The 21,539-nt window shown below is 34.4% G+C and overlaps 3 protein-coding genes across 7 annotated transcripts in view; 2 read left to right on the top strand and 1 right to left on the bottom strand.

Annotated features, from left to right (window-relative positions):
* Window positions 1–909: 909 nt before the first annotated feature.
* On the top strand, window positions 910–3,446 carry LOC149554807 (ADP-ribosylation factor-like). The gene is made up of 4 exons (XM_089829055.1): window positions 910–2,461; window positions 2,768–2,940; window positions 3,262–3,283; window positions 3,379–3,446. Exons 1-4 carry the CDS (start codon window positions 2,371–2,373, stop codon window positions 3,444–3,446), a joined length of 354 nt encoding a protein of 117 aa, XP_089685181.1. The 5' UTR covers window positions 910–2,370.
* A 4,192-nt stretch (window positions 3,447–7,638) lies between these two features.
* The window catches only part of LOC149554805 (uncharacterized), a 171,691-nt gene continuing 157,790 nt past the window's right edge, over window positions 7,639–21,539 (top strand). For both annotated transcript variants that reach the window (XM_089828813.1, XM_089828812.1), the window contains exon 1: window positions 7,639–7,769. In XM_089828813.1, the coding sequence (XP_089684939.1) occupies window positions 7,755–7,769 (15 nt within the window). In that variant the 5' untranslated portion in view covers window positions 7,639–7,754. The remainder of the gene's footprint in view (window positions 7,770–21,539) is intronic.
* LOC149554804 (phosphoadenosine phosphosulfate (PAPS) reductase family protein) overlaps window positions 18,771–21,539 on the bottom strand; it is a 161,713-nt gene continuing 158,944 nt past the window's right edge. For all 4 annotated transcript variants that reach the window (XR_016364419.1, XM_089828807.1, XM_089828808.1 and 1 more), the window contains one exon: window positions 18,771–19,285. Coding sequence is in view for 3 of the 4 variants with exons in the window: in XM_089828807.1 (XP_089684933.1) it covers window positions 19,202–19,285 (84 nt within the window). In the remaining variant the exon portion in view is untranslated. The remainder of the gene's footprint in view (window positions 19,286–21,539) is intronic.

Raw genomic sequence — 21,539 nt, 5'->3', positions numbered from 1 at the left:
AAATCAAAATGTTAATGTACATGATGCGGCATTGTCAGGTAAGAAAAATGCATGTTATGTTGTACTAGTACTTAATTACAAATTTGTAACAATTTTTAAAAAAAAGAGTATGCCAATTTATCCCATTTACTTGTTCTTGCAATAGAGCCCCCTTTAGTTCAGCAGCCTCTTGCTCCTCCAAAGAGAAGGAGCCATTATAATTTGACATTACACGTGCCAGAAGAGGAGGAGAATGATGCAGATATGGATGCTCCTATGAACGCTTTTCTTAAGAAAGCTAAGAAAAATAAAAAGAAGAAATGATGTTTTAAAAACGCTCTTTGATAAACCTTGTTGGATAATGAAAGAACTTTGTTTTAACTAATTATCTATGAATCGTGCGTATTAATACTAATTTTTATTTTATGTTAATCAATATTGTTATGTGTTAATGAAGTCTTGATTAGTACTGTGTATTAATGAATTTTATATCATATTAATGAATGTTAAGTGATTGTATTTATTGAATGTTATAGTTCATAAATGGATGAATGAATGAATGAAGTATGTAGTTAGATGATAATGGGTAATTTAGATTGATGTTAGGGGGAGGGGGTTGAGGCCAGATGAGCTTCCACCTTTATGTGGTTGGCCTTGTTAAGTAGAGAATATTATAGTATTCTTGAAACCAAGTGAAGCTCAAACTAACATACCCTTTGTGAGATATCCATTCTAAGGATGTTATCTTAGAATCTTAACATTGTAAGGTAAGGAACACATTGTATCTCAAAGCCAACAATTCATTTGCATTTATTGAGATTGAATGCATTGTTTTTCAATGCCAATAATTCCTCTGTGTTTATATTGTGTGCATTATTTCTCAATGACAACAATTCCTATGTATTTGTAAGCCATCGCATTTATCGGTCTTCTCATTGAGGCTAATCAAAGCAATTATGCAGGTTGCTTGATGTCCATCACATGAAATGCAATGACGGTAGACTCTTCGTCTGTTTGGTATTTGAATACATGGATTGTGATCTCAAGAATTACATTGACAAATTAGTGATGAAGAAACTTCATGATGCACTTTGGGCTGATAGGATCACTTGCAAAAGTACTATTGGTATGTCTCCCTTCCAATTGGTATATGATGTAGATGCAACCATTCATTTCCTTTAGAACTCATTCCCTAAATCTGTAAAAGGCAATAAAATATGAAAAATTCCAGTTTGGTATTAAGATGAGAATCATGTACTTGAATCATCTAGAATAGAAAAGAGAAATAGTGTTGGATATCATTGAAAAGCATCATAAAAATGTAATCAGAATATATTCATGGACTTCCCTCGCATAGTAGACCTGTGGAAGGATGGGGTTGAAGTAAGTATATGATTCTCTACAATCTTCATAATTTGAATTAAATACTCTTTACAACCATTTTCTCTTCATTCATAATTACGTTAAGTACAATTGATTGCAGGCTCCTGTGCGGTTGCGAGTGTTGAATATATGTCCCTGCCCTACATTGCAAACAATTCCAAAGTCAATAGAAAATCTCGATAATTTAAATAAGATGTCTTTTTTAATTTCTTAATTAGTTAGGATTGGAAGAGAATATTTCAAAGAAGCCTGTGAAAAAGAAGATTTGTTCATATTGTTTACTGAACAACCAAGCTAAGTCACAGACAACTATCAACTGTTATATAGAGTCGCCTTTGCATTGCTTTTTAGAAAAAATAAGAATTGACTCTGTGTTGATCACATAACATCCTCAAGAAAGGGCCCAATTCAATATTTGTTTTGTGCCTCCAAAAGGCACAATTCATAGGGTAGATGGTAGGAAGCTTTTAAAAATAATAATGCAACATTGAGAATTAAAAAATGTAACCATGGTCTCCAAACAAAAACTCTGAATTGGTTAGCATAGCCATACATGGTACCTGGTTTATACACAGTTGTACTAGTTTTGGACTTTGTAGCATGTATGTGAACATTCCTTTTTGGTTGTTGGCTTTACATGAGTAAAGTTTATAAAATTTTGAAGTGAATTGGAGGCCATTTTCAGCAAATATGATGAAAGGTGCTAAAGAGATTGAAAATGGGTCACACTACATGGTGCTATCATTTCATTTTTATTTTGGGTTACTCTGTTTGTCCTATTTACTCATGTGATTTGGTCGTATCTTCCTTGAAATGACGGTAGGTATTCTGTTCTTCTTAAAAGTAGAAGAGGTGAGAACAAAGAATGCATCCTCCTTTTTGAATATCACTACACAAAATGTTTCCCCATTGTTCCCCAATCAGAGCTGATATAAGAAAAAAAAATGTAGTAACAGATAATTAGAGGAGTTTTGGAATAAGAGAAGAAGAAATCCATCAGTAGAGACAATGGGAAACACAGCTACCAAGGCACTTGCTAATTGTGTTTCTTGTGGGACTCTGGAGGTTCGAATTTTGATGCTTGGCTTGGATGGAGCAGGTGCATTATTTTTTTCAGTATTTGATACTTTGTGTGTAGATTATCTTGAGAAAGAGAGTGAAATTTTGGCAGAGAAATATTAGAGTTTTAAACATCATTGAATGTCAAAAGATTACAAGATTTTTGCAATTTGTCATATAAAGAGAATTTATTTCTAGATTTAATTGTCTTACAGTCTCTGAATAGAAACAATCTCTTCAACAATATATGAACTGTAAAAAAAACTCATACCGACTGAAACATACATTCTAAGTATGAAAACATATGAAGTTAACTAATAAGCCATGGATCTGTTTGTTTGATCAGGTAAAACAACCATTTTATACAAGTTGAAGCCGGGAGAGTATGTGAGAACAGTACCCACAATAGGGTTTAATATGGAGAATGTGACATTCAAAAACTTGAGCTTCACATTATGGAATGTGGGCGGCCAAGACAATATTAGGAATCTCTGGAAGCAGTACATGGCCAATGCTCAGGTATAACTCAAACCACTCCATTCTCATAGGTTTTACTCTTGGGCTTAAAAGTACTATTTTGTCATTTTAAGTAATGGATAGATGTGAAAATGTTAAGCTTTGAGTACAAATGAAATCAAAGATTGTTTAGTAATCTATTTAATGGTAATGGTTTTCCTGGTCTTTTCTATGCATCAAGACATCCATACTTCTGACAATGAAGTATGGATATGGATGTCTTGATGCATCATAGATAACCATTTCCCAAATCAACAATGTACATAAAAGTGGTTTTTTGAAGTAATATAGATTCATCAAAGCTTTGAATTTGTGTTTTATTAGATCATGGGTGTAAATTGTTCAGGTAGTATGGATTCATCAAAGCATTGAATTTGTGTTTTCTTAGATCATGGGTGCAAATTGTTTTTTATGCAAAACATGGGCTTATATTTGTGATAGATAGTTGTGACAAAGAGTGGCTGAAGAAGCCAAAGCAGGACTTGGATAGTCTGATCAATGATCCATAATTGAGTAGTGTGAAGCTTTTGGTGATGGTGAGCAAACATGATCTTCCAACGGCTATGAACTCTGTTGATATGACTGAAAGGCTTGGTCTTGGTAATATGAGCGCCACCAAAAAATGGCAAGACCAGACTTGCAGTGGAAAAACAGGGGAAGGCCTTCATGATGCTCTCGATTGGCTAGCCTCTACAATCAAGTAATTATTCATTTGCTACTTCAATTGCCAATGCTTCTATATCTTCTTAAAGGACTAATCTTTGGGCTTTCCTCTTCGTTGTTCTTTGTTCTTTGTAGAGAGAGCCCAACATCTTCCAGAGAGTGGGAAGCTTCAGAATGCCACGATCGCTCTCCTATTCATCTAGGAGATCACCATCAGGTACTTTTTGCCCTTGTAAGATCAAAGTTATAACTATTTTTTGATGGAGTTTTTTTGTGAAATCTATTTTGCACGAATTCAGATTCATATTGTTTTCATTTGGAAACCTTGATGTTTGATAGGCTCTTTAAGAATTTTCAACTTTATTACAAAGTTATAACTTAATATGAAATGTTTGATTATTCCAACAATCTTTATATTGTCAATTTTAGAAGTGGCCCACTAAAAATCTCCCTAAAACTTACCTAGAGATCGTAATGGGCTCAATTGATCATGTTTTGAATAACCTAGTAGATGTTTCTATGATATTATGGGCTTTGAATCATGTGAACCAGAGAAAAAAGAATTTGTTGAGACAAATTTAAAGCATGCTTTTACATGTTTCCGCTATTTCTTCTCATCTTTAGAGCTTTAATGGGGAACATAATCAAACACCAAGCTTGAAAGTTTAGAATTACTTTACCCCACCAAAAAGAGAAGTTTCAAAGCATAAATATTATTCCCCCTAAAAGTATTATTACGGCCTACCATACAAAAGCATAAAAAATATCTGATAATTTTGTATAGGTGACATGTTTGATTGTCAATGTCCTCGAGCTTGAGGGTTTTTCATTTCAATTTTCAATGATTCTAAAATAACTACTAGATAGAATGATGTAGCTACATGCAATACCTCCAAGACTTCTAGAAGCTTTTTAATATATATGTTTTTAAATTTATTGTCTTTATTTGTGGATAGGGAAACAACACACATTGTTGTTCATGTTTCAACTAAGACTTATTGGATTTAGTTAATATTAAAAGTGATGATGACTCATTTTTGGAAAAAAAACTTATTTCACAAGTCAATTGTGTAATTTTAAAGTTTTGGGACCATTTATATTCTAGGTCTAATTTGTACAACATATAATAACCAACGTTGTTAGAGCATATAGATAATAGAATGATAAGAAATTTCAGTGCATAAAAGATAAAAAGATAAAAGTGTTAAAATCTTATGTATTATTTAAAAGCTTATTATGTCTCAAATTAGTTATAACTATTGCTTATAGTCTTTTTAAGAGATCTTTATTATTAATTTGTACTGAAGACATGACATTCAATCTCTAAATACTATTTATAGAATTCTCCTACTTATTTTATTTAACATGCTACCTTACTTGTAAAATCTTCCAACTCCTAGAGAAATTTATTATCTATAAAATATTCAACAAAATCTACTTTTTTATAAAATGTTTCACTGTCATAACTATCATATCTATGAGTATTGTGGTGGTTCTGGGGCTTTCCATTTGCAGAATTTATTGTGAGGTAAATAAATATGTAGTGGATGATCCTACACTTCTCAAGGCAAAAGCTCATAAAAAGAAGGTATGCTTCAATTGAAATTAAGCATCCAATGAGTTTGTAGGGTTGACACTAATGTTCTGTGTATTCTCTAATCACTTGCCATGCCTAATGACTAAAGTGGTACCAAAAAGTAAAACAAACAAAAAAACATTTACAACTTTACAAAATTCTCTTTTAGCAAAGACGATGCATCTCAGTAAGATTCCTAACCATCATTAGAGAGAAGACCACTACAACTTCCTTGTTACAGCCCAGACAAGCAAAAAATCATCTTCATATTTAACTAAGACAAGATTGATTTACTCTCTAGAGAAGAGATAAAGGTTCACAGAAGAGATACTAGTGACACCATATGTGAAATTTGGGTAATGTGATTGCTTTGTTTTTTGGGGCCAAGAAGCATATGTACATTTGCAGTATCTTAAAATAACCATTATCATGAGAGTACTCGACTGGCCATGGTTGCCTATCAATATTCCCACAGGCCCTGTAAAGAATATGCCAATTGCCTACAGTCATACACACAAATCGAGAATTGGATGAAAAAATGTAATAGTAGTACCCTTAATACAAGGAGAACAAAAACTGAAAAATATACTTTGATCGAATGATAGGTGGTTTGCAAACCACTTGTCAAGATGGATTGATTATTCACATGATAAATGTTCCCCAGTTCTTCAGAGTGCCTTTGTGGAGATTATCATTTCGTGCTAGTTCTGTTGTAGTCGTCTGCTCAACCTATGTTCCCAACCACTCCATATCTTCCATCTCCTTGTCTACGTGTGCCCAAATTCTGTGTTGTTAAGCTTGAAAGCATTTTGAATAGAGGCAAGATGAGTTCATTGTTTGTTGACAAATCCTCTAAGATCATCAATGAAAAGTGACAATGGCATCCTAACAAGGCATGATGTTGCCCTTTCTCCTTCTTTCTAACTATTTGATCAGTACCAATAATCCTATATATAGATTGAGAATTGGTTGATAACACATAATATCCATAATACAAAGATAAACAAAAGACAAATTAAAACCAACAAAGAGTGGGTGGCAAGCCACTATTTAGTAAGGATTGGTCATGCATGCCCTAGACGCAGCCCAAAAACTCTAGTTGTCTTTATGGAGATTATCGTCACTTGCCATTTCTGCAACAGTTTTGTCTTAAGCTCTCAATGGCCATTGAGAAGCCATAGGAAGTGCAAGTTTCATGTCCGATTTCAGAATAGAGGTTAAAACAATAATGTTTAGTTCTGATTATAATTAATAATGATCTGGCATATCAAGTAGAATTTAAATGGTTGAAGCAAAGTTGCAGATCTGGTACTTCATGGTAGAATTTGTGATGTCAACCTATAGAGTTTGTATATTTTTGTATCTATGCAAAGAAGAAAAGTGTTGAAACTAAGAGCTTGTGAAAAAAGGAAAAGTGACTGCCCCAAGTTCAAACGGCTCTCTTAAAGGGTAATTGCAGCACGTGCCCTGGTTTCCCACTAACAGGAGGAATCATCGACTCATGTTTTGAACATGAGAATCAAAAAACAATAAAGGTCACGACTCCATGTTTTAAAATGAATATTAAGGGGAAATCCAATCTTTGGAGAAATTAAATGAAGGTGACAGGACATGTTGATGTCATTTCTAGCTGTTAACAACTGGGCATTTATTTCAAATTCAATCATTAACAAAAGGTCATTCCTAATTAAAAGCAACATTCTTCACTCGTATGGCGCAAAAATCTAGGGCCTAAGATCACACAACAAATCAGATAATATGAATTGTTTCTCTAAATTATAGTCATATGAAATCACTGATAAATAAATATTGATCAGATTGCTAGATTGTTGTTTGGAATATTTTACTACTTTTTAAAATGCATTTTCAATTCTTTTGTTATATTGCTTTTATCGTGTTCTTTTCTTGTCTTTCATGGTTATTTTTTGTCCAAGTTTTGAGGACTTTTACTAAAACAGAGGATTTCTATCACAATTTCTCCAATGGCATCAGGGACTTTGGGAGCTTCATCTGATACCTAAACATAGCATTTTCTTGTATGTTTATGCTATCTATACATGCATATTTTTTCTCCACACCATAAAATATTACTGAAACTGTATGAAGATCTTGCAAGGAATATCTACATTTACTCAATATCTTCCTCCTCACTGACTTTAGGAATTCAATTTTTGTGTTATTATGACTCTTTCTTTCTCAAATTCATGGGTGTTATTTATGTTTAGGTGTGCATGATATTTTAAGATATTTGGTTTGGCAGTAGGCTATAGGTTTAAGCCCTTTATTTTAATATCATTTTCAAACTTTTATAATGTAATTCTTAAGAGAGACCAAATTCACTTGGTTATACCATTGAATCTTGAAATATTTTAGTGATTATCGTGACTGAAGACAAGTTTTTGCTGCTAGACCAGTGTACTTATAATTTGTTTAATATTTTCTTCTTGGGCATTGGATCAAGTAAGTTGTGCAGATTGTATTGTCGGTGATGCAAAAGTGCAAGGTATTAGTGGAGGTGAAAAGAAAAGATTGTTTGTTACTTGTGAATTGATTGCCAACCCATCTGTGATTTTTGAGGATGAACCAACAACTGGTATGCACTAGTAACTTGCATTTGTTTGTCCCTATCAGGTGATTTTATTGAAGTTTTGCATCTATTTTTATCATATATTTCTATTTATTTATTTTGATTTGATCTGCAAATATTGCATCTTAAATCCTATGGTTATCCTCCTTTTCTTTTCATATTAGGAGTGGATAAATGTAATTGCTTTGAAATAATTTCTTCTATCTCCTGGTGTAGCTTTGAAGTCTTATGCTTAATGAATATCAACATCTGTTTAATAGATGCTTAGGTTGCTACTCTGCATTGATATTGACCTCTGATATGCCACGTAGATAAATGATCCTTTTTGCCCAAAAAAAGGGATTAGGAAGAGATGGTCGGCTGATGTTAATAGCTCGTGATTGCTGAGATATGCTTCTATATTTTTTTGATGAGGTGTTCCCATCCCTAGGTCACCTATCCCTATATCCATATTCCAATCTTGCCAGTCTAGTTTCATATTATGTTCATTTTCTCATAGATGGAAACAACATAAGCAAGTGCAGCAAGTCAGCTTATTTATTGTTGATATCTAGGGTGTTGATATAGCCAACTTTGAAGCTCAAATGCAAGCAATGACCAAGCCAACTTACACATCAATAATTCAGCATGCAAAAGGAGGCAAACTAGCTCTAGTGTTCATGCCAACAAGAAAACATGCATGGCTTACTGCCTTGTAATACTTTCTCTTTCTTCCCTCTGCCATTACAGTATTTCTGATTGGTTAAGCCAGGGAATAGAACCTTTTTGATCTGGTGATCCTCTGAATATAATAAAAGTGATTGAATAAAATTTTAATACATAGTGCTATGTCTAATTACCATATAACAACGCATAAAAATCACAATAGCAGAACACGTTCGGATTTTATAGTTAATGTAATTACTTGTAAAGGATGTTTGAGAAAGCTATAGACTGCTTTAAAATATAGATTTATGTGCTTGATCACTTTTTCCATTATGTGCAGGAGAAATGTTTACATTTGGCTACCAACATACTCCTCCCTATGCTACTTATCAAGTTCTCACGAAGTAGGGAATAATGCTTGATCCAATGCCCATAACGCTTTCAAAGCCTATCATGATGCATGACTTTGCAATAACTGATAACTATGCAATTTTAATGGGTCTTCCTCTCTATTTTGTCCCAAAGGCATTTTTATTTCAGAGTAGTCTTATATCATTGCCTTCTTGTTTGAAGAGTATGGAGAAGTTATTGGAAACTATCTAAACTCAAATAATTCAACTGTATGAAATGTATTTAAAGCCTTACAACTTTAGATCTGTTTTGTTCTTCATAAAAAAAATATAGGATAGAGGTTGTCTATACATCTGTCCAAAATAAATCAAATTGTTCAATTTTACTTGCTGCTATCTCAGGATATGGTGAAGAATGGAAAATTCATTATTTCTTACGATACTACAGTGAAAGCACATTTTGGTATACTGCCTCAATATGCCAAAAATGATCTTCAGATGAGATGGTTTGAACTACCAAACTGCTACATCTTTCATAATGGTAATGTGAAGACACAAGCATAATATTTTAGTATTGTCTTGATAACTTATAGACCGTTTTGCCTTAAGTTTCCTTCAAGACTCATTTTTCCTCGCATTTTTTAATGTTATATTTAATAAACTTACATTTTTCTCTTTTATAACTAGTAGTGGATAAGTTCATATTACTATTGTCAATTTTATGATTATCCTACATAGGTTGGTCAATCACTCTGAAAACAAGTTGAGATCTCTTAGGAGTCTTATATATCTCTGATTTTGTCTCCATTTATGGTCGATCTTATTGCCTTGGATACAAGGTTGATTGGGAAATATCTAATTCTACTTTATGATTGAAAATGCATGCAGAAAATAGAGTTATGTGTATGGTACTATACTAGATTCAGTAGCTAAGGTCAAGGGACTCATAAAGTTTGATCTTCAAGCAAAACCTGAGGTGGGAAAGTTTCAGATTGAAGTTGGAGGCAATGTGCTAGGGGTTTTTGATTTTGGACTTGGAAGATTTGGTTTTGAGGCAATATTTATAGCCAGGGATTATGGGTTAGATCTGGAGGAGGACGATGGTTACTTGATCTGTTTTGTTCATGATGAGAACACTGGGTATGATTCTAGCTTACACTCAGCTTTTTTGAGTCCCGAGTTGTCTTATATTTTTCTCTAGAGATGATAAGAAGAAACTTATATTTATGTGAAGGCTATTGTCTCTCAAATACATGATGAATAGGTTGTCTAGTACATACCACTATTTCGAGAGATATAGTCTTTTACAAAATGGCTCATAATAATAACAATACCATAGCCAATACTGAAACTAGGATCGGGATAAATCATAGTATTTACTATTAATCACTATATTAGCAGGTGACATGTAAGGAAAAAAAATTGATTATGTTAGAGAAATTAGTTGTTATGAGATGATCAATCGAGAGGAAACAGTTGAGAGCTTAGAGTGACAATTTTCAGATGATGATATGAAATGAAATGGGCATGCGAGTAGAAAGAAACTAGAAAGACATTGTGTACAGATGAAGGCATGAAATGGATGGTTTTTGAGCACTCAGCACAGACACTCGGCATTCAGTATATATCATCATTTGAGATCAAATGTGTGTGTGGGATTATACGCATAGTGAACAATAAAGGAGGGAATTGAACCCTTCTTGAGGCTCACACTTGTTGAGGTCCACTTCAGCAATGGCCCTTCCTGTGAAATTGCTGTCTAAAACCTTTCTAATGAGATAATGTGTTATGAGCTCTTCATCAGTGGGATGGAACGTGAATCCAGGAGGTAGTTGTGCATCACCCAACTATCTTAATTTTAGTTACAGTCATGATATGGGTGATGCACAACTGCCTCCTGGATTCACGTTCCATCCCACTGATGAAGAGCTCATAACACATTATCTCATTAGAAAGTTTTTAGACAGCAATTTCACAGGAAGGGCCATTATTGAAGTGGACCTCAACAAGTGTCAGCCTCAAAAAAAATTTGACCAAGCATTCGTTGAAATTTCGACCAATGCCTGGTAGTTTTCTACCAAGCATTGGTCGAAATTTTGACCAATGCCAGGGAGTTTTCCACCAAGCATTGGTCGAAATTTCGACCAATGCTTGACAGTTTTCCACCAAGAATTGGTCGAAATTTTGACCAATGCTTGATAGTTTTCTACCAAGCGTTGGTCAAAATTTTGACCAATTCTTGGTGGAAAATTGTCAAGCATTGGTCGAAATTTCGACGAATGCTTGGCAAAAAATGTGTTGGCAATGTTGAAACTTTTCGACCAATGTATTGGTCGAAATTTCAACCAACCAGTAGGTTGGTCGAAATTTCGACGAGAAAATTTGACTAATGAGTTCGTCGAATTTGGTTGAAGTTTGGTCGAAAATTGGGTCAAAATTTCAACCAATAAAGGTCAAAAAATGAGCCCAAATGTACTAGTGTCTCTATCAACACAGGGTGAGTGGACCTAAGGGTTTCACATGGTTGGGAGGTGTAGCTACCTTTACCACTATTGGGGACCGATGTACAGAGATGGTCTATTGTTCCAATACAACCATTGCTTGATGTTTTCACTTGGGACTTTGAGTTCAGGATTATGCTTTCTTATGATTTATGCTTTCATTAGAATGCTTGGATATCATGTTTAGATGATGTTAGTTTATTTGATGCATTCCTATATTATGATGTTTAGGATATGATTAGATGATGTGATTTCCTTAGTTGGAATATCTATTGCTTATTGGTTTAGCATGTTAGATTTCCTATTATTATGATGTTTAGCATATGATTAGATGATGAGATTTGCTTAGTTGGAGTATCAATTGCTTATTGGTTTAGCATGTTAGATTTCTTGTTCTTATGACGTTATTACGCTTTAGTAGTGACATCCTCATAAGACAACTCTATCTAATTGGCAGTTTGGGATGTTACGCACAGGGGATGGCTAGGACCTTCGAGGTCTCACGATGCTATTATGGTTGGGAGGAACCACTTATGAGTTTTGTTTTGTTCGTACATTGCGATGTTGCTTTCAGTACTTTTCCTTCACTGCTATGTTTAGATGCTTAGATTCAATTTTCATCTTTTAGTTGTTATGATTTGAGTGTCTACCTCAATTGTGGATCTGGTACTCCCCGGTGTGGAGGAATCATCTTTTCTAGCTTTTTATTCCTTATTTTTCTGGTGTGCTATTGTGGTTCCTTGCACGAGATTGTACTACCTCGCGCAAGATTGTGAAAGTTTCGCACAGGGCCTTGCATTTCCTCGCGTGGCTCCTGGCACTTTGTTGAGCGAACCTTAGCACCAATGCAGTGCTTTTTTGCTGCGAAACATAGCACTTACTCGCATGAGATGGTGTTTCCTCGCGTGGCTCAGTGTACTTTCTCGTGCGAGAGGTACTTCCTCGTGTGAGACTATCAATTGTTATTCTCTCGCACAGAAAAGAAGGGGGCATCTGCGTTATTTTTTAGAGAGCGCAATTTGGACTTTTGAGTGCCCTTTAGGAGTGCTAGTGGTTCCATGCTTCGAGGGATCGGAGATTTAGTGTTTTGATGTTGTCTTTGGTTTTCGTTCTAAAGTTTGGTTGTGTTAGTTAGGTAGTGGTGTTTGGAGATTCATTGGTTGTTGGGATTGTTGGTGACATCTTCTATTGTGATCCATGTATGATGTTGTCATGTGCATTCATACTTGTAAAAAAAAATATCTTGGCTTTTCTTTATCCTTGTTCCAAGGATCTCCGGGTAGGGCTTTACAGTAGTTATAACCAGTTTGGCACTTTCTTCTAGTTTTATTATGTGTTCAATACATCTATCTAGTGATATACCATTGGGAATGTCACTAAATACCTTGTTGTACTTATCTAGCAACACCTTAGTCTCAGGTGGGAAACTCCTCTTTTGTTGTCCTAATTTAATTGGTGCGATAACACACTATGTTGCCGAATCCACTTGATCATGCCTCTTTAATCTTTTAATTCTTTTGAAGGACACTATTTTTGGACTACCATTTGTCATATCTCTAAGAACTTGCGTCCCTTCAATTTCAAATTCTCTTCCATTGTTAGTAAATTCATCCTCAATTCACCAAGAGTATAGACTCATTCAATGACAAACATTACATTAGTATCTCCAATACTAACCACCTAGAAGTCATCCTTCCATTCATACTCACCTAGTCGAATGCATAAGTCTAGTATCATCTTTATAGATGTGAGTTTAAAACCATCAACAACCATCACTCTAAATTCATCACACTCTTAAGGCCTTAATCCCATTCTTGCCACAATACATTCATCTATAAAATTGTGTGTTTCACCCATGTCTATAAGTGTGAATATTCATTGTCCACACAACACACCTCCAACTCTAAAAGAGCCTATTTTCCATAAATTAGTTGATTGTGCCATGCAACTATTCTTTCCATGTTCCTTTTCCAATTCTTTTGAAGAGGAGTCTCCATCACTAGTGTCAGATTTGATGTTTTGTTATAAATTTTCAAAACTTGATTTAGGAGTTGTAAACTACTCCAGTTCTTTTGTGTTGACCTTCATAGCACACTTATGAGTAACGTTCTCTACATTAGAAACATAACCTCTTTTTAAGCTCATTTAATTACTCACCATTAATATGGTCGACACTTTCTTGGACTGATCAAAGTCCTAGTGTGAGTAGTTTTTTAGCTTTTTTCCTTTTTATAATTAAGGTTTCATGGAAAGTATTTATTCCTTCATGTTGATGCTTCAATTTCCCTTTATTTTGTTGACAGCATCTTACAAACCTATTGGGATTAAGGCCTTAACCCAACCTCTAAAATGATCTGTTAAGACGTCTAAGAAAAGCACCACTCTCCTTTTTGAGATATAAGTTGCTAAAATAGAGAGCTTTTGAAAGTCTGAACTGAAGTTTTCTATAATTCCCCATTTGTCTCAACAGTTCCAAATCTTTGCAATCTAAATTTGGATCTTTCTTACCAAAATGATTTGAGTTTTTATGTGAATTCAGCATAAGATACAATCTGATTATGGCCTAAGGTAATCAATCCATGATACTACCATTCATGGGTGCTACCTTCCGAATGCAAGATTGCATATTTTATAGCCTCATCTTCTACCATTGGTTTGAGCTAGAAGAAAGTGTATAACTATTATACCCATGATCTTGCTATATATTTTCCTAATCCATCAAAGAAAGGAATGGTTACCTTACTTGCTCTTTGTTGCAATTCTTGGTTCTAAAATCTTCCACCATTTCCCCTATGTGGTCTATTCCTTTCTTTGAAAACTATGTAATCTGGAAAGGTCATATCATCCTAGAAATATGCTCCCAATACTTGTCAATTCATCCAAACTTGTCTATAAATATCTTGATCAAGTCTCTCATTCTCAACTGGAAGGTTGTTGGCATTATAAAATGTAGGCATTAATAGTCTTGAAGAATTGCAACCCCAAAAGCTCCTTGTTGATCATGTCCATTTGTAGTTAAACTATGTCCCCAATTTCCATTATATCCTTGTTTCCCAGTATTGCCATGATTTCCATTGTTTCCTTGCCCTTGACTCTCGTTATTTCCCCCATTACCATTCTATCTAGTTGAGTCTACATTTGAGTCCTTTGTTGTTGAGATTGTGTTAACATGTTCATCATCTCCTTTTGGGTCATTGCTAACTCCCCTAAACCATTTTCGATTCCACCAGTAGTATGAACATCTCTATCCATTGCACCTATTTAATAATCAAATTGTTCAATCTTTGATTATTTGTCCAAATTGAGATTTGACCTATTCCTTTGAAGATAATAATGATGTGTTGATGGACGCATAACACCCAAGCACACAAGAACTTAACAATGCTCGAATACCACTATAATAGTCTACCTCCCTTATAATTTAGTTGATAGAAAACGATGTCACAAAATTATAACAATGTTATTCTTTGAACTAATGTAACTGTTAGGACAAAGCAAATTCTTCAAAATGTCATTTTGCTTTCAATCCAATTTTAAAAACAATAATTTTAATTACCAAGAGTTATTTGCACATATGACTCATTTCTTCCCCAATAGGCATAGTGGCATTAGATTGTTTCAATTTTTGATATAGTAATAAGAAACAACACAAAAAAATTTAGTTAAATCGTCCCTAACCTCTCAAATGCCTATGGTAGCATACTTCTTGTGAGTAACCATAAACCACACATTGAACTCCCTTGACGATTTTCACGATCTCACTAGTAAATCTATGTCACCCAATACGTTGTCCCTGTGATTTATGGAATCTATTAACCTTATCTTCGAAAGTAAGCAGTCTGCTAGACCTTTGGTATCTAGACGATTGATTCATTTGCTACTCATCATGGAAACCTTCCTGCAATTTGAGGTGATCATGAAAGCCACCTCATTCTCCCTGGGTATTGTCTTACCAAACCTTTTCATTAGTCATCAATTTTCATTCATATCTACAATCCTAAATTAGTCTCAGAACTCTACCCAGCCACATCATCCGCTCAGCTCAAACCATGAACTGAGAAAGGGACTTCGTAATAATTATATCTACATATGTCATGTGATTAATAAAGCCTCCTCTTTTGTAGAAACATCTATAGCCAACTTGATAGTAACATAGGCATTTAAACATCACAAGCTATTCCTCGTTTAGCTTTCATTCATGTATTTTAACATTACTGCACCTTACAAAACTTCAACAATTGCCCAACTTACTCCATGTTATCACTCTGTAAAGATTCTCTACTACTCTGATACTTATAAATAGTCTTAGCACTTTGTCCACTGCCAAAGAAAGTCTTTCTCAGGCAAGCTCTATCAACATAGAGGTCACACCAATCTAAAATGCAGAAGCTTCTTTCTTCTCTCCAATAATTTTGAACTCAAAATGTTTCCATTCCCCTTATCCCTTGCCACTTTGCAATTGTCATTACTTCTTGTCTACCTTCCCTCCACAACATTTCCATTTGTCATTTACTTTTCCCCCTTTAAACAAACACATATTTTATTTGTTTAAAATGTAATTCCTTCAATGCATTATAGTATATATGTAGTATTATGACTATTAAATGTCCAAAGGAGTAAGCATTTAATAAATTTGATTCAAATTTAGTGACCAAGAAAGGATGTTGCAATTGGAATTGTCCTTGTGCACATTATATTCCAACTAAACTTTTATATTATCAATGTATTAATTTGTCACCATCATTGCTTGGTGTATTTAACATCATTGTATGTCTCCAATTGTTTGATCATTGGAAACATTACTTATATAACAATTCATAAAAGAAATCAATATGTACCTCCTTAATTTAAATCCTTCCTTTTGATGTACTCTCTCTCTCTCTCTCTCTCTCTCTCTCTTTGTGAAAAGTTATTTCATGCTTTTGCGTATCGACTTCTCATACCCGCATCTATATCCGCAACCAAATCAATTACTTAGCGTTTCAACATTCTCCTCTTTGACCTTGTAGGGAGTAATTTAGGACCAAAGGTTAATGGTGTCCATTACAGTTTATGCCCCAAAAGGATGCCAATACAAAGGGGAGGATGCAAATGTTAATCCAGGAAATCCATTTTTTCGAAGAGTTTCCTTTGGAATCTAGTTGATAAGGTGAAAGAATTACTTATAGATTATGTCCATCGAGAAAGATCCAACGACAAATTGCCAAATGATCTTATGGTGTCCTTGTGCTAAGGTTTTAAAGACATACCTTGTTGAACAAAATAGTTTGGATCAAAATCTTCAATTCATCTTTGTCCTTGTTGGGAAAAAGCTTCTCTATGATGCAATATAGGGTTGAAGACTAAATTTGTGTGGATAAATAGTCCTGGGCTCTATGGAAAGCAATGTATTTATATCTGCCAAGTCACCTGTTTTTAATCAAACAATACCCTCAATCACACAGGTTCCTATGTGGATTCACTTGTACACCCTTCTACTGTTTATAAAAGCTCTAAATTAATTAAGAATCTGTTAGATAAAGTGAACAATTTTATTAGAATTGATGAGCTGATCTGTAGACTATAGAACAAATTTGTGTGTTCATCTCGTAGATTTATTAAGCATATTTTCCACAGCATCAGGATTGTCATATCAAGGTTCATGGTTCCAATTTGTAAATTTTCGGACACTGGTTTTGTTGCAATCTTTTGGGGCACAAAAGAGCAAAATACCCTTTCAAGAATCCTGAGTCGTGACTCAATCAACCTACAGAAACATATTTAGAAAGCTAGCAACCCAAACTTTTGAGTTTGTGAAAAATAATTCAAAGGCTTTTCTACCAAGAGCACTTTTTGGCCGGAGCATTTGCCTCAAAAGAATGCTCTATTTCCTGTTATTCCTCAGAATGGACCTTCACAGGAGAAGGAGATGTCCAATTGGCTTTGAAAGATATACAATTTCCCAAACTGAATCCAAGAAATCCAAAAGCAATTGCGTCCTCAATTTAAGTAAAGAGGAAGGAAGACAGAAGCATGAAGACATACAAACCTGTGACAAAAACTCTTAAATACTCTCAAAATTTTCAAAATTGCCACATTCCAAAATATTGTCTTCACTGAGCAAATTTTAAATTTCTCCCGCTTTTTGCAGCTCTTATCATCTTCATATGAGATGCCAACTTTACAATTCCCACTTGATCATTAGTATACAAAGATGAGGCATTCTAATCTGCCATTCTACTTCTAACTAATTTTTTCATAATGTGAACAGTTTGTCATGCACATAGAGGATTTCAATGGAGTTGATCTATATTTCCTTTGATCAAACTGCCCAGTCAAATTAGTTTTCATTATCAGTAATAGATATCAGTCCTGGAGGGTACCTAAAGCCAATTTCTGCTTCCATCTTCCATATGGTAGCATCAACTCGCATGTAGTTAAACTTTTTGTTTTCAAGACAATTCCAATGAAGTTTTACTTAGGCTGTTGTGAGCATCCAAAATCTAGCTTATTTCTTGGTTGTAATTTAATATAGCAGTACCACTAAGATGCTGCAGAAAAAGATGAAAAATCTTAAATTAAGTTTACAGGCGTCTTTCAGGTTGTGGATGGTAAAAAGATATGGATCCAAGCTTCCAGCTCAATGGATCTGCCCCTCACATTAAAATAATTCCTGCACTGGTGGATGTAGCTGACTTTGCTTTCAAAGAACCCAAGATCAGATAATATGACAAGCAGGCTAGTTTCCAAAACCAAATGTGAGGTATCAAGCTATAACACAATGCTAAAACTAAAAGTATTGTGGAAAGACAGTCTCCTCCTTCATTATCTGTCTTTTAATCAGTTGCAAAGAGAGCTACAAATATAACAATAAAGAAATTTAAAGAAGGGAGAAAAAAATTTAAAACCACCAAAAAATCAGCACAATGAAATATGACCTTGAAATATGACCTTGAAATGGTTTTTCTGCCCAAGTTTTGGAGGATGGTGGGGATAGCAACCAATTCAGTGTACATTCAAGTTTCTAATAGCACCTTCAAAACATGTCCATGATAAATCTATAATATGTTTGTTTCTCCTACCAAGATAACTAAGGCAGCAAAGAGGCTCTAAAGTTTGGTTCCTTTATAATTCACCATAGGGTGCAATAATCGCACACTTCATGTTCTTTTATTGAACAAAATACGCAAAGTTTACAACATATTGATTCTTTAAAATTGATATTACCTTAATAATCAATGAGCATGTCAATAAGCTCAAGGCAAGCCTGCATGATAAGTCAAACCATGAAACCAATTTATTTGCTCACTGCATTTCACATTGACTCAAGTGGTAAATTTTGAAATATAATCATAATGGTTTGGCCCTATAACTACTTCCTCAAAATTATCAGCCTTCAGATGAACCTCATGACATTCCTAGCAGAAGAAAACATGCATCAAAGGTTATGTTCAGTGTGAACACATCATAGATTCATTTTTTTATCGACAATAAAGCAAGCAACTCCTCCTATAATAATTCAAAACTCCAGAGAAATAAAAGACATGGCTTTCCTTCAAATTATAGAAACATTGAAGAGCCAATTTAATTAAATTTCTCTGCAGCTATGGTAAATCAAAGCACTGGAACTGAATTTCAATTTATCAGTTAATTAGTTTCAGCTTGAAAATGCATGTACACAATGCCAAGAAATAATGTTACTCCTTCGAATATATACTTTTATATTGATATTCCCGTTCAGCTGCTCCGTCGCTTGCATTTGGGACACCCTCAAGATGAGGATATAAATAACTGCAAGGAAATCCATCCTTCATGTCCAACTGCACTTTGTTGGATCTAGGTGAGGAAGATAATATATGGCAGGACTTTTTTAACTAATCAACAAAAACCTAAAAGGTGCAACTGCATTAAAGAATTTCTGCACCAAACACAATTAAATTATGCAGGAACAACAGAAGACAGATCAAACATTTTTAATTTCCGAAAATGACCCATGAGGAAAGGCAGATAAAAGCTTCTCCGCAGCTGATTGTACTCTCAATGAGTTCTGCATGCAAATGCGCAAAGGTATCAGAAAAAACAGAAATATTTTCCATCAACAACAAACTAGGAATACCAAAACCACCTCATGAGACTTCAGTATATAAAAAATTTGCAACACTTCAAATTTACAATTTGGATATCTGTCAATTGCATCCAACAGACTGTTGCCTGGGAATCTCCACAAAGAAAAATCTAGCAGACAATTTGTTGTGCAAGGATCCCAATATACACAAAAATAACACAATGGGAAATCACCCTGGCATATAAAAAGAGACTCTGATGCAAGCCTTCCCTTTGCCCAAAAAACCAGACGGAGCATATTATAATTTATTGTTGTTCAAATAGCCCTAGTCCTGTATGTGACAAGTTCAAAATGTAAATCGTTTCAATAATCAAGAATTCCAGTGGTAAAATTTGCAATAAACCTTCTTTCCTCACCCGAAGAAAGGACACAAATTAAACAAGGAGAGGAAATGTTTAAATCTGGCAGAAATTAGAATAGTGCTTGAACATCCTAATTTCACATACTTGAATGACGGTTCTTCAGGGAGTTCAAGAGCTGAAAGCAGAATCAAATCCCTCAGAATTATCTAGCATTTTATATGATTTGAAGACAGGCAATATCTATTGGGAATTTAGAATAATATTTAATCATTTAACTTATAATGGTCATTTAAGTCCCTTAAGATATCAAGTTAGTTTAGTTAGCAACTTTCTGGTTTCTCGATGTCAGACACTTTACTTAATTTCTTAACCATTGTTTCTCATTTTTCTGATTTCTTATTTAAGGAGCCTTTGTCTCCTTTGTGAATATCAAACTACTAATTATCATCTCATGGTATCAGAGCCCATAGGTTAGTTTTTGCAGTTTTATACCTAGAATTGAATTCCAGAATTTTTTTAACATTTCTTATGAAAATTTGTGAAAATAAAATTCTCAATTTTATTTAAAAAAAATCTAAGTTCTTTTTGAAAATAATTTTGGTGGAAATTGCAGAAGATTTTTTGCAGTATTGCATTCTGAAAATCATGAATTTTCAAAGGATCGAAGGTTTTGCATTTTGATTGCGACTAGTTTAGCCACATTTTTCTGTCAAAAGGGTTGATTTTGTGGCAAGATACAATTTGTAGCCAAGTCTGCAAATTTTGGCACCTTTCTCTTGTGCTTGTTGTGAAAAATTTAACCATTGCAGTCACTGATTATTAATCTCCTATTATAAACAATTATTAAACTGCTGAAAATAAATTCCCAGCTAATATCGAAAAATAACACAACTGCAACTTCACTTATAAAATATGGAAAGAAATGCGCAACACAATGAACACAATATTTTCGGACAAATTGTCCCTGGAAAAACCCCTAAGGGAAAACCAGTTCTACAGATGAGAAATTATATTAAACTTCAGCAAATCAAGAGATACAAAATTCCTTGCCTCTTACTGGCAGAATTCCGACAACCTCCTAATTTATCCCGCTGATATTCCCCACTGCTATTCCCACGCTAACACTGCGCTCTTGCTAACACTGCAAGACTGTTTGCTAACACTGCAAACGTTTCTCCAAACTTCATTGTTCTCCAAATGCCCCCTAGACCCCCTTTTATACTACTCTCATTGGTAAACCAACGGCCGAGATTGATTTACAATCGACGGTGGAGATATAAAACAACTTACCAACCCTAACAAAATTGGTTTCTAGTTGCTTCTAAAAGAAGTCAATTATTTAATAAATAATTGTCCTTGCTCTAACCAATTTGTTAGCAAAAACAATTAGATACTAAATAATAGCATATGGACAAACAGCTGTCCAAGCTAACAAAACTAACACTTGTGAACATTTTGCGTGTTTTTCTTCATGTGCACCAACTATTTTTGGCCTGCGTGAAGAGAAGAATTGCAGTATTTATGCGATTTTTTGAGAAAATCATGTCTGTTAAATGTTCATTCTGAATTTTCAAAGGATCGAAGGTTTTGCATTTTGATTGCGGCTAGTTTAGCCACATTTTTCTGTCAAAAGGGTTGATTTTGTGGGAAGATACAATTTGTAGCCAAGTCTGCAAATTTTGGCACCTTTCTCTTGTGCTTGTGAACATTTTGCGTGTTTTTCTTCATGTGCACCAACTATTTTTGGCCTGCGTGAAGAGAAGAATTGCAGCATTTATGCGATTTTTTGAGAAAATCATGTCTGTTAAATGTTCATTCTGAAGCTTGTAGCGGCTGGTTTTCTTCTCCAACCTGGCTAAGCTGTGTTGGTTTCG

Source organism: Cupressus sempervirens, chromosome 5 (genome assembly GCF_028749045.1).
Source record: "Cupressus sempervirens isolate cs-2001-9-10 chromosome 5, ASM2874904v1, whole genome shotgun sequence".
Taxonomy (NCBI): Eukaryota; Viridiplantae; Streptophyta; class Pinopsida; order Cupressales; family Cupressaceae; genus Cupressus; species Cupressus sempervirens.
Note: the sequence above shows the minus strand (reverse complement) of the source record. Positions and strands in the feature narration are given on the sequence as shown.

Excerpts from the sequence above, each read along its gene's own strand:
- LOC149554807 (XM_089829055.1), top strand. The coding sequence starts at position 2,371 with ATGGGAAACACAGCTACCAAGGCACTTGCTAATTGTGTTTCTTGTGGG. Across the intron at positions 2,941-3,261 it reads AGTACATGGCCAATGCTCAG|ATCATGGGTGTAAATTGTTC; the intron begins GTATAACTCAAA and ends GTGTTTTATTAG. Across the intron at positions 3,284-3,378 it reads CATGGGTGTAAATTGTTCAG|ATAGTTGTGACAAAGAGTGG; the intron begins GTAGTATGGATT and ends TATTTGTGATAG.